The following is a 13220-nucleotide window of genomic DNA, read 5'->3' on the forward strand; positions in this document are numbered from 1 at the left end:
GTGGATTTGTTCACAAGCTCAAGCTAAAAGCACACCTAAATTCCTTTACACACACCTATTATGTCTATACACACCCAAGGCCTTTGATTGGCTGCTCCAAATCCCTTTTTCCAATACCCTCTTCCCTCTCTTCATTGTTACAGCATAGGTCCTAGTCCCCTCCTCTCTTTCTTTCTTGCACTAGTGCAGATCCACCATTGAAAATGAGATAGAAAATTTGCATAGGGACATTGAAACAAGGAAAACTAGATCGAAATTTGCACCGGGACAAAGAAAAAGGATCTAGATAGATCAACCAATTAGAGATCATGGGTATGTGCTTGTAGCATGAGCCTTGTTCAAATCATCCAATAATAACTTTTGGTGACAATTGCAAAGTTTTTCAGGAAAGAAGGCACACAGGTGAGCTCACTTTAGGTAGCATAATGATGAGCATGCAACTGCACGTGGGGAAATAGGAAGGAAGAGTAGACAGAGGTTATCATTTTAATAGTTTCAAGATCAGACGGTGAGATAGACCCACATGAAATTCTATAATTCTATAAGAAAACCAATCGCAAGAGGTTGACAGCTTTGGGGGAAATGAGTTGCTGATTCCAACATTCTTCCTTCAACCCTTGAAAAAGTTAAGGTTATGGTACAAAATTCTGATGATTAGCAGCTGCTTGCCAATGTCTGCACATGAATGATACATCTAACTGTAGCCTAGCGTAAAATCATTCAGTCGTGTTGTGATAGCCCTTTACAAGAGCTCACGACACACAGATGACGGTGCTGCTTCAACAAAGCCAACGCTGATTCCATCCGCTCCAGTTTGAGCTCCACATACACAGCAGCCAGCATTGCTGTAGGGTTAGTGGGAGCTATCGCAAGCGCTGAATGAGCCAACCGATGTGCTTCCTGTATGTTACCTTGCATTGCGTACACGGCTGCAAGGTTTATGTAGAGTGATGCTCGCGCACTAGTTCCTGTCAATCTGGCAACACTAGCAGCATCGCCTAGAGCACCAACGCTGAACGTAGCACCGTCTTCACCATCCCCACTTGCCTCGCTATTGTCTCCACCTTTCCATTTGAGGTTCTCCTCTTCGGTCCCTGCGTTCGTAGGTTCAGCAGTTGCCTCATTCAAACACGTTGATAAATGCTCCAGGGCTTCCTGAGGTCTCTCCAGATGACAAAGAGCTTCGGCTGCGTACACATGCCCTAGGAGCATGTAAGGTCTCGCACAAGAGGCCTGCCGCAAGAGCTGCTCTGCAGACCGAAGAGCCCGTAATGGATGACCTACTCCAAGTTGACAGTAAGAGAGTGCCGCCAGTGCCCACATCCGTAATGCAGCCACCTCTTGAATCTCCTGTTCCTCAATAGCGGACACCGCAGCTACAAGGCCTTTAACATCCTTGGCTTCTCCAGTTGGGCTGCCCCCTCCCCCCTTCAAATCGCCACCTTTGGTACTCTGAACGTCGTCGCTGTCCTTCACCTCAGCTGCTACAACGGCTGCTTCAGCAGCAGCTTCAGCTGCCTTTACATCACATCGATCAAAGAGACACGTAGCTATCTGTAGGCACTGGATTGCGAAGGGTAGGGACAATTTGCGGGGCTTCCCAAAAAGGAACCACTTCTCACTACCGACTGGTACCTGTACATCTTCCTCTGACTCGTTCAGCTTAACCTCGTTTGTCACTATTGGGTTTAGGCTCCCACCAGGCAGCACCACACGCCGCCATGCTCCATCACCTAAAACCGTCACCTTTACTTCTCTTTTCGGTGTGGTATTTTCTAAAAGACCCTTCTCGAGAGCAGTAATACAACACTCAGCCAATCGCAGCCATAGCAAGGGTCGATTGTAGTAGAGAGCAGCAGCTTCCTGGATGGACAGAAATTTAGTAAGCATATTGTAGGCATGGACTCGCATAGAGTAATATTGCTACAGAATAAGAGTCTCGTAATTTGAATGTAGATGACAATTATAACAAAAAAGCGCAAATCAAAATTAGAATTCAAGGTTGATGATACAATCACATGTTTTACACACCTGGAAACAACGAGAAGCCAATACAGGATTCCCGCATGAAAGCTGCTGCAATCCTGCGTTGTAGACGATAGGTAGTGTTCTGTCTTGCGAAAAAGCTGTCGAGGAAAGAGAATAATTGCGATCTGATGCTGCACAGGCTCGAAGCGCCTCTCGGAAATAAAGAGTAGCAGTTTGGTCTTTTCTTAGTCGATGATGAATACACCCAAGGTTGGAAAGAAACATCCCTCTCATACTTGGATCAGCTCGCCCTATGCACATAGTCAACTGCTTTATGGCTTTTCGGTAGTTTCCACGAGAGTACTCAAGTTGTGCCTTGAGGAGCAACGCGGTCAAATTTTCTCGGGAAATGTTCAGAGCAGATTTGATCTCTCTTTTCGAAGCTTTCAGGTTTCGTGCAGAGAGAAACAAGCGAACTCTGTACAGATGTAGCAACAATTTTACATCCACCGGTGGCATGGGTTTCTCCCGTGCTGCTACCAGGGGCGTAGTTGTTGTTTTACTACCAAGAGTTTGGCTGGAATCTATCTCTAGGGATCCGAGAGTAACATTGTCCTCCTCTATGCCTTCATCGGACGAAGTCCTCGCAAGAACTTGTTCGGCGTTGGTTGTAAGTGACTCGGTCTCAGAAGGTGAGGAACTCGGAACAGCAGGTACTGCATTAGAAGTCTCCGCAGGAGGTAACAAGTACCCGAAAGCCTTTTCCATATACTGCAAAACTTCCTGAAATCGAACAAGTCGATGGCGTCAAAAAGACCTACATCTTCTATTCATAATAATAATAATAACAACAGGAGATATTGCCATTATTGATAATAACTGCCAGCCTTAAGATGCTGGATAAGTTATCAAATCAATAAAGTAAAAAATGTTAACAACTCACCGCTGCTTTCCCAGGCTGACCAGAAGCAAGTGTGATATCCAGAATTAAAAGGCACACCCGCAATGCAGCTGTCTGTAAATACACACATATTCTTATATTCAGATCAACGAGAGCTGTTACATATCATCTGCAATCATTGGGTCCAAAACCTTGTTGTTCCGAAGGATTTGGGATTCTATAACCTGTCATTCGAAAAACCTCCTGCTTAAGTTGGGAACAGCAGTAGCTCACAAAGACATGATGTAAATCTTTAAGAGTGAGCTCGGAAGTAAATGAGGTACCTCATCGATCGGTTCAATGTTGCGATAAAGAGGCCCCAAAATAGACATTGCTGCAGCATATCTTTGTAGGTGGTACATCGTAATAGCCTGAACTCATACGCAAATCGCCGAAAAATAAATTTCTACCTTGACGATGCTAGACAACGCACAATCATTGGAAACAAGCAGCAGAGTCCTAATTTAAGAGAGGAAAGCCAGTTCAAAGCCATAAATCCCAAAAGACACACCTAAAATGGAGGAGCCAGCCTAAACATACTTCTAAGATCAAGCTCCCCAGAGAGACAATTGAGCAGCATCATCTGGAGTACCACAAATTGGTACTCATAACTGACTACAAATTGGATAGGCATTGACTACGTACAATATTCAAATTGGGGATCGATGTATCATAGTCATCCATGTAGGCAATGACATCCGCGCTATTCGTCCGGGTAGCATTGGGACCCCCATTGCCACCACTACCGTTGTTGTTTCCAGAAGTTGAAGCAGAGCTACTTCCTTCCTGCTGCTCTTCTGCAGCCCGAGCTAGCTCTTCATTACGAGCCTGCCCATAAAAACTAAAGAAACCATCAGATACACCTCAATAATCCAGATGATCACAACGGATCTATACACAGGTATCCTCCAACTGGATCTAAGTGTGATCAATACATATCAACATCCATTGAACACATGGTTTTAAAAGAAATGAGGAGCACAACGCTATTTACTGAATAATTGTGGACGCTATTACACAATCAGAAGAAGGAAATGCTCCTGCTGCACTCTGACCACAATCAAAATGCCTCCTAAGATGTACTCACGCACCTTCACTTGAGAGAGCACCTCCAGCAGCTTCTGAGGGTTCGTACATCCATCCCGGTAGTACTCTGCAACAGCAATATTATGTCTCACCTGCACAGCCATTACAGAGCAGAATTATCTTTAGAATACTGAAAAGCACGACAGCACTAATATACCTGAATAAAATAATCAAAATTTTCTGCTTTTTGGAACTTCGAGTGATAGATTCACGAAACATTAACAGCAGTAGGTGATAATATTGAGGAGCACATGGAGCAGAACTTAGAAAGTGAACTCCCATGTTCTTCCGTCCTGGGCAGGGGAGGCAACGTGCAGTATGGAACTTGTGCCTTAGGCTCTTACAAATCCACAAAGTCTTCAATATCCTCTCGAATAGGAATATGTAACTAGACTACGATCAAGGGTAGCAATCATTAGATATATGGTGAAGGCGCAAACGATTATCAACAAGATCGTCTACGTTGGCTGTTAGGGCAAAAGCATGGCCGGAAAATTAATCTCAAAAATATCTCAGCTATAGCAACTGCAGTCATAACAAAAATTTAAGACTTACGGACTTGATAAACTTAACGATTGAAGCTGCAGAACTCGTTGACTCTAACTCATCAAGAGTGGGTCAGGTTTCTAGTAGGCCCACAAAACCCATAAAATATGCTCAAAAACCTAAATTACATTATGACGGAATACAAACGTTTCAGGTTTGCAACTGGCAACTCAATGTACCACATCCTCTCTAGAATAAACCCTAAATCACTTCAGCTTGACCTAACCTTCACCGAAACAAACGAAATCGATTCCAGTGATCAGTTCCAAAACTTTCTAACCACAAAAGCCTAAAACTCCACAACGTGTTCCATTACCACACCTCCTGCAGCGATGATATGCACCACCAACCACGGCCCATAACCATGTCCGGATCCATTTACCCTCAACCCAGAAAATCAAGACTCAAGAAGACTGACCTACCTTGGGATCCTCATCGTTGTGCAGCTGTAGCTGGTGCAGGATAAGCAAACATCCCTGGTAGGAGCGCGCGTGGAAGAGCTGCGCTGCCTCCTTGGCCAACCCGGCCACTGTCGACTGAGGCCGAGCATTACCAGCCCCCGCAACTTCGTTTTCAACCACCGCGGAGCCAGGCATTAGCGGTGGCTCCTTGTTGGTGCCGGTGTTGGCGACGCCATCGCCATCTCCCTCCATCCTTCCCTACCCCGACCGACGTTGTTGGACTTGCAAAGCATGGATCGTCTCTCGCCCTTTTCCCTCGCGCTCCTCGCGCTCTAATGCTCTTCACTCTCTCGACCGCCCTGCCTCTCCGTCTCCACGAGGGTCTGCCTGCACATGCTCCGCTATCCCCCAACGAATGCCCTCATTCGTTCGCAGTCGGTTTTCTTCATTCGTCGGTGCCCCAGCCAAACCTGGATTAGGCTGGTACCTTCGTTCCTCTAATCCAAGATTAACCTAGTTATTTGCCCTCGTGATTTTGTAGAAAATAGTTTACATCCTCACTTCTTGAATGTAAAAAAACGTGAAGATTTTGAGTGATATATATAAATATATATATGCATATATGTGCGTGTGTGTCGGTAAAAGTATACAAATAGCAAATTGTGGGTGTTGGATTTTTGGTAAATGACATGTACAACATCACACTCGGTAATAATCAACCCACTACCCTGCCCACCGTTCCAATACGATTAATTGAAATGTGTAAACGTTTTCAAATTCAATCATGTTTCAGAATTTTGACTTGTTACAGTTGATTTGAATTACTGTAAAGACAACCTTGAAAAAACAAGATTTCACAATGTCATTAGACTAGTCATTTTCTCAACACCAACCCACGCAGTTCATCAACTATATACGCTGGTGAATGCTTTAATTGTACGAATACCTCTTCAGTTTTAGCCAGATACAGTTCAATTCAACAAAACAATGTTGAATCAGTGTTTTTAATAAATGTATCGAAGATTTGAGGTTTGAAAAAGAATAAAGATAAACATTACTAAAAATTTGCTACAGTTTCATTGACTTTGAATTCCCTGGAAGTTTCTGGGTTAAAGAGAACCCAGTGGATATTCTAAGAACTAACTCACCTGCTGGTTTTGTTAAAAGTTAAAAGTGGTAGCCATGAATATCAATGCCTATCATTCACATAATGTCATTCCAGAAAACGAAGTCTCAACTTCGACTCCAACTCCTCAACTGTGACAACATTTCACAGACAGTGTTCACTTTGCATTGCTGCTCAATAAACTGCCGTCGCTTTAATCAACAACTTCTAGAAATTTGGAACACACTTTGTATACTATTGGAAAACAATGACGTTGAGAGATCAACCAAAACAAGTGTGGCGAAGGTGGCCCGCAACATTCACAAGTGAAGGTTTAGAGTCGATAGATCAGCACAGTGAAGTCCCTCTATTCAATCATCGACACTCTAAAGCATAATCACGTATATCTAGTACAAAACCCGATACAAGATAAACCACAGTGAAAAGGGTTCAATCTGAGGACATCACTCGACCTGCTCGAAAACCTCGGGTATGCTGGTGTCTTGATTAGCGGGGTCCAACCATTCTGGAAATGGTAGTCCTTTTGACTTGAGAAAATCAACGTTGAATATCTTACTTTGGTACCTCGTTCCAAGATCGCAAAGAATGGTCACAATAGTGTGACCGGGACCCAGCTGCTTGGCCAGTTTGATTGCCCCTGAAACACAAATGGGCAGACATGTACACATTAATTTATGACTGGACAAAACTAGTCGAATGTAACCAAAAAGCTATGTGTATTATTTCAAACGCAGGTTACTGATGTTTATTGAGATGTGCACAACTATCCTAGAAATTAAATCTACACAACCAGATTTGAATTGCATACCACCAATATTGATGGCTGTTGAACCGCCCATGCAGAAGCCTTCTTGCTTGAGCAGATCGTAGATGAGTGGCAAAGCCTCTTCATCAGTAACCTGCGTCACCAAAATAACGTTGTTTTGTAAATATCTATGTAGCAATCGAGCATCCTGAAAGCAAATCATTTATGGAGGTGAAATTGAAGGAGAAGAAAAATGTTTGATTTAGAATAAGCCATACCTGGCACCAGAAATCAATGCAACCCCCATCTCTCTCTGGAAGTCCCCAGCCTTCCAAGTTGCCAGTAACTCGGCCTTGTCCAATGCCCTCGGAGATCTACACAACAGAGTTATAGCTAATGATAATGGGTACATTTTTTCATTTTCTCATTGGTTTCTGTGAGAGAACGTAAGCCAAAATCATAAAGAAGTATCCCATGATTATATTTGAGAAAAGCAGTAGAAAAAATCACAAAAGAAGAAATTAAGCAGCAGAACTTGGGCATACCGAGGTCCCGGAGGATTCAAGCACTTCTTTTTCATAGAAATTGTACATGCAAGCTCCCATTGGATCTGCTACACCAATTTTTATGTTGGGGTTTTTCTCCTTCAAGTACTGCACACCACTAATAAATCAATTACTCAACAATATAAATTCAAGAAACAACAGTTCCTAAAGTTTAATATCTGGTCTGGAACTACCACCCACATCACATACATCCGAGATGTGCTACCACAAATTTATCTCAGTAACTAACATACACACAACACATTACAGCGGAATTGCTTGTGACAGATCAAATAAAATGTTATCCAGAAAGTTGACAGCACAATCGATCCCTCGCTTCACCTTGCCTACTCCAGCAACAGTTCCACCAGTGCCAATAGCACAAATAAATCCATCAACTTTGCCTTCAGTCTGATTCCAGATCTCTGGGCCTGATCAATCAATAGAACATCAAAGAGTGATACTAAACACCATCAAAGACATCGACGAAAAAAATAATAAAATAATAAAACAGAATTAGATGGTAAGAAAGGCTCGGGAAGACGCAATATGCAGCAACCTCTGAATGAATCCACAAATCGAGCAGGCTGAATCTATCACTGATTAGCAACACAACGGAAACCGAGCACCTAGGATGTGAGATTCTGAAAGATGACGGTACCAGTGGTCTCATAGTGGGCTTGCCGATTGGCGACATTGTCGAACTGCACAGAAGATACATTACTCAAAGAATGCATTACATGTAGCCAGCACAATCTCAAGCTATGTATGCACCTCAAAACTTGAACAAACTAAACCATGAAATGCAAAGAAAGAAAAAAGCACGGCTCACAATAGAAATCTGTAGTCAGGCGGATGATGAAAATTGCGGAAAATCCAAAAGGAATAAACCCAGCAAAATAGGGAAGGTACCTGATTACCCCAGATTGCACCATTAGGATTAGTCTGCAGTTAGCAAAGACGTGTAAGAAAGGTTACAAAAAAAAAAAAAAAACACAAAAACCCATGTCCATGTTCTAAATCAATGAAACTTGTGATCCGTAGCAACAAACATAGCAACATATTTTGGAGGATTCTGAAAGACTAACTCTAGCAATTTCTTCGGCGAGTCGTCCAGAATACTTGACATAATTGTTGGGGTTCTTGTAAGGGACAGCCGGCACCTGTTAAAGCAATCCATACACGTAAATCAGGTGCCTGCAGTAGATTTTCAAGTATATCTGGGGTGCCAAGGTTTAGATTTCAACTAGGGTATACACAGCTCACAACGATGAATGGATCCAACAAATCAAGAACTGTAAACTGAAGCCTACACTATAATTTTCGATCCATCCTCCAAAAACTGAGCAGGGATAGACTAAAAGAAAAGCCTTACCTCAACGAGTGTTGCACCTGCGAGTCGGAGCATGTCCTTCTTCTCCTGCAACATAAAATGACATCACAATGCTGTGCTGTAGCCGTGAAAACATACCAATTGTAGGTAAGAACCTCTAAACCCAAAATCCTAAACTATAACCCTTACATTCAAGAGTATATTCTCACAAGAAGTCACAAAAGATTGGAGAATGCTAGAGCATGTAAAGTTTCAGACCTTAAATGGTCTATGATAATAATGGGGATTCAAACGTTTGAATCCCCATTATTATCATAGCAAGTACTAGGAAACATCTGATTTGCATCATGGCAAGATGATGAAATAGAGGCAAAACATTCGTACATACCTGACTCTGCGTCTTGGGGATGACTATGACAGTCTTGTAACCTCTGGCATTGGCAACCAGTGCTAAACCGATTCCTGTATTCCCAGCTGTGCCTTCGACGATCACGCCTCCAGGTTTCAGCAGTCCTTTCTCTTCAGCATCCTATGGAAAGGTAATTTTCTGTTAGTTCAATAGATCAAGAAAGAGCTTATGTCTCTGGCATGCCAGCATTTCGTTTGCAGACTCCTAATATTGCTCACTAACGGAAAATAAGGTTGCACAAAAAAAGCCTAAAAATTAAAAATCAAGAAGCGCTAATGAATCTAGAAACAGCAACATGTAGAATGAATTTTACCTTAACAATATAAAGAGCTGCTCGGTCCTTCACTGACCCTCCAGGATTCAAAAACTCTGCCTGCCACCGCACAAATCCTGTCAGTAATAGCCCACAATAATCTAAAGAAAAGAAAGATTCAAGAGAAGATTTTCTACGCTTTCCAAAGACCGTCATTACTGAAGACGACATCATGCATGCCTAGCAAGCCAAATTTACATACCTTGCCATATATCTCGCAACCAGTTGCTTGCGAAGCTGCATGGAGGCGAATCAGAGGAGTGTTTCCAACCTACAGTCCACATGGCAAAACCAGGGTTAAAGTAGAGTAGAAATGCCTGAGGGAGATTTCAAAAGAAATAGAGAAAGACTTTACGAGTCCAGCTGCACGGGACAACCCAGCCAATACTGAACCCCTAATCGAAATCGTTTGAATTCCTAGCAGGAACTAAGAATGGGCTACAGTTCAGCAATTCCAAAACAATGTCAGCATAAGGACACCGGATTGCAACAATGCTCATCAATGAACAAATCTCCATTGCATAAAAGAACGACTCACAGAATCAACAAACCCTTGGCGGACGCCCAGATCTCCGATTCTAGCAGAAGCCTTGGCCTCCATTCGCACTACTCTAGTCGGGGCAGCTTGAACCCTAACTCTCGTCTGAAACAACAAAAATCCCGCACGGTGAACAGGACATCAAACACTCACACCCATAATTATAACAAAAAAAAAAAATCCCTCCACAGCTGAATTGGGGATCGATTCCAACACATCATCAACAAAACCTCATCGCCACAAACCAATCACATCAAGACTTACAGGGGAGAACAATCGACGACTGCAGGCAGCGTGCAGAGACCCAAGTAAAGCAGGCGATTTGGTATCCAGCAGGAAGCAGGTGCGCGTCACACTCATCGTCTCCTAACAACAGGACTCTCTCGCTTCCAACGCCCACTGATAATGCAGCTTCTGCTACTGCTCCTATTCCTTCGTCTTCAGGCAATGGACTTCGTGGACCCACTTCGGTGCTGACCAGATTCTCGGCTCCCGCGCGCGCACAACTGTGACTTCGATACTGGAATCTGCCGAGTTGGGTACAACATCATCATCATCTTCGATCCATCCGCAACAGCGTTTCCATCTTCCTGCTCCTCCTGCCATGAGTTTTTCCTTATCTTCTTCTTCCTCCTCCTCCTCCTTCCGCTGCTCCCATAATATTCTATTCCATGTGGGTGTCACCGAGTGAGATCATGAACTCTGCTTACAACCATTTTGTTGTTAATTTTTTTACATACATTGTGAAATTATGCCTCATCCTACTGAATATATTTTTGGGACATATTATGAAGTTTGTGGTTTCATTTGATGTCTTAAACTTTGATGTGAACCTTCTCTTACACTAGGAGAAGAAATGTAACTGAGGCTTGTGTTGACTATTTGGATTGAAAAAAGTGTGACGAATATGTGTGATAACTTTGTGGAAAACATCCTCATTTCTGGAAGCTTTCCTATAGATAATGTGTTATTTGAAATGTTTTTTAATGTAAAGTTTAAATTATAAAAAATAGAAATAAAAAAAATGCTTGGGTCAATAATTGACAATGTTTTCAGTTCACAAAGAAATATAAAAATAAATAAATCAAACAACATTTGCAAGATCTTTAATTATATTTATGTCTTATCTGTATAAATGTATACAAATAATGGAATGAGGGACAAATGCTACAAATGAGAACAAAGGATGATAGGATCAAGACAAAGAATGCATGTTAGGATTAAGATTGAAAGACAAGGGCTAGGAATGAGAACATAAAAACATGAGCATTAAGACAGGAGATGGAGCAGTATAATGATGGTTTTGATGGATGGATTGATTTAACTACTACTTGGATTAATTTAACATTCTTCTAACTTAATTATAATCAATTATATATAATCAATAAACTTGATTTATTAAATTTATTAAAAAAATCAAAATTTTATGAATTATGTATATTTAAAATGATTTAAAGTATTTTAGAATCATTCTTTTAAAATATTCATATTGTAAAAAATAAATTAAATAATTTATAAAAAAAAATTGATTATTATAAGACCATTAAAAATTTATCTTTGTCTTATTATTATAATTAATATTATTATATACAATTTTTTTTAAATAACACCTATTAAATTAGTTTAATTAATTCCATTCATACAAATGCTTCTTATTATATTTCAAGTTCAAAAATAAATGGATTATTTTAATTTTACTTAATTATTTTTATAATAAAATATATAAAATATTTAATCAATATAAAAACATATTTAGATTTTAAAATAAAATATATTAAAAATATATGAATTAAAATAAAATAAATTAAATTAAATTAAAAATAAGTTATCTATTATATTTAAATTATTCATCTAGTATCAAAGACATAAATTTCAAAGAACCAAAAATTCAATATATTCTTATTTTACTCACTAAAGAGTAGATATTTACTCAAAATTAATATTTTATTGAAATTAGAATGATTAATGTCAAAGACAAGAAGATTAGAAAATCTTAAAACAAGTCTAAGAACTAAAAAAGCGTTGATAAGAATGAAGAAAACTTCACTTTTGTCTCTATATATACTATCTAGTTAAGAGATATGTGGCAATATTCTATAGAACCTCTCACATGTCTTTAACTTGTAAGACACATATGTAATTTATAAGATAAGTTTTTTATATATGAGCCACATATTTAGCTTATTCTACAAACTACATCCACATGCAATACATGGTTAACTTCTTGGCTAAGTTTCTAGTCTAATAATCAACTACAAACACATCTAAAGTCAATTACTTGTTTATAAAGCTTTTGCCACAAGATAATATGAAATTTACCTATATTTACGTTTAACCTAATTCTTCTTAATTAGATAAAATATGTATGTCAGTGTATCATAGACATATATATTTATTCCAATAATTACCTATAAGATTAAATAGAAATAAATAAAAATAGATTAATTTTATAATATCTTCTAGAAAAGCTTCTTAGAAGCTTTATAGACATTACTTTGACTTTATATATATTTGTAGTTAATTGGCAAGTTAGAAACTTGGTCAATAAATTAGCCACATGTCATATGTATTAGTAGCTTGTAAAATAAGCTAATTATGTGGCACATATATAGATAACTTAGCTTACAAGTTTAGACATGTGTATAGTAAAGTCAACATGTGTTGGAAGTCCTATAGAATATTGCTACATAGCTCTTACTTCGAGAGTATATATGGAGACAAAAGTGAAGCCTTCTTTACTCTTGTCGATGCCTTTTGAATCTTTAATCTTATTTCAAGACTATCTAATCTTCTTGTCTTTGGCAATAGCTATTCTAATTCAATATATTACAATCTTTAAATGATTTTTTAATCTTTTAAAGTCATACAAGAATATATTGAGGATTTCTTTCTTTGAGATTCATATTCTTGAAAGTTTGATAAGAGTATTAATTTATTGTTCTTATCTTTTTTTAAAAGTAAGTGGATTATTCTACTTCTATTATTATGTTTTAAAGTTTGTAAACTATTACCTTCAAATTATGGAAATAATATTCCTATATATATAGAAGAAGTCCAAAGTCTATATTAAGAAGTTATGTAGTTAAAAAAAAGTAAGTAAATCAACCTCACAACCAAATTTACGAAGTCTCTTATAAGCACAAGAGAGGCAAGGATTAGTATGCCTGAGAAGTTTGATAGAACAAGATCAAAATTTCAAATATTTCTATAACAAATTAAGCTTTATTTTAGGTTGCATCCTTTTCAATACTCTAATGGATTTATATAAGT

General features: G+C 39.4%; 2 protein-coding genes across 2 annotated transcripts; both read right to left on the bottom strand.

The window, feature by feature from the left end:
- Positions 1 to 572: 572 nt before the first annotated feature.
- Positions 573 to 5304, bottom strand: LOC112292368 (uncharacterized). The gene is made up of 7 exons (XM_024540758.3): positions 4963 to 5304; positions 4000 to 4086; positions 3554 to 3736; positions 3193 to 3279; positions 2912 to 2983; positions 2032 to 2751; positions 573 to 1863 (listed from the first exon to the last, which is right to left on the bottom strand). Exons 1-7 carry the CDS (start codon positions 5191 to 5193, stop codon positions 721 to 723), a joined length of 2523 nt encoding a protein of 840 aa, XP_024396526.1. The 5' UTR covers positions 5194 to 5304; the 3' UTR covers positions 573 to 720.
- A 930-nt stretch (positions 5305 to 6234) lies between these two features.
- On the bottom strand, positions 6235 to 10346 carry LOC112292369 (cysteine synthase 1). The gene is made up of 14 exons (XM_024540760.3): positions 10215 to 10346; positions 9951 to 10055; positions 9615 to 9683; positions 9413 to 9472; positions 9079 to 9219; positions 8733 to 8777; positions 8446 to 8520; positions 8270 to 8302; positions 8019 to 8061; positions 7700 to 7788; positions 7358 to 7465; positions 7091 to 7186; positions 6876 to 6966; positions 6235 to 6704 (listed from the first exon to the last, which is right to left on the bottom strand). Exons 1-14 carry the CDS (start codon positions 10308 to 10310, stop codon positions 6511 to 6513), a joined length of 1245 nt encoding a protein of 414 aa, XP_024396528.1. The 5' UTR covers positions 10311 to 10346; the 3' UTR covers positions 6235 to 6510.
- Between the last annotated feature and the right edge of the window lie 2874 nt (positions 10347 to 13220).

The sequence above is a fragment of the Physcomitrium patens genome, chromosome 15 (genome assembly GCF_059467195.1).
Source record: "Physcomitrium patens ecotype Gransden chromosome 15, ASM5946719v1, whole genome shotgun sequence".
Classification (NCBI taxonomy): domain Eukaryota; kingdom Viridiplantae; phylum Streptophyta; class Bryopsida; order Funariales; family Funariaceae; genus Physcomitrium; species Physcomitrium patens.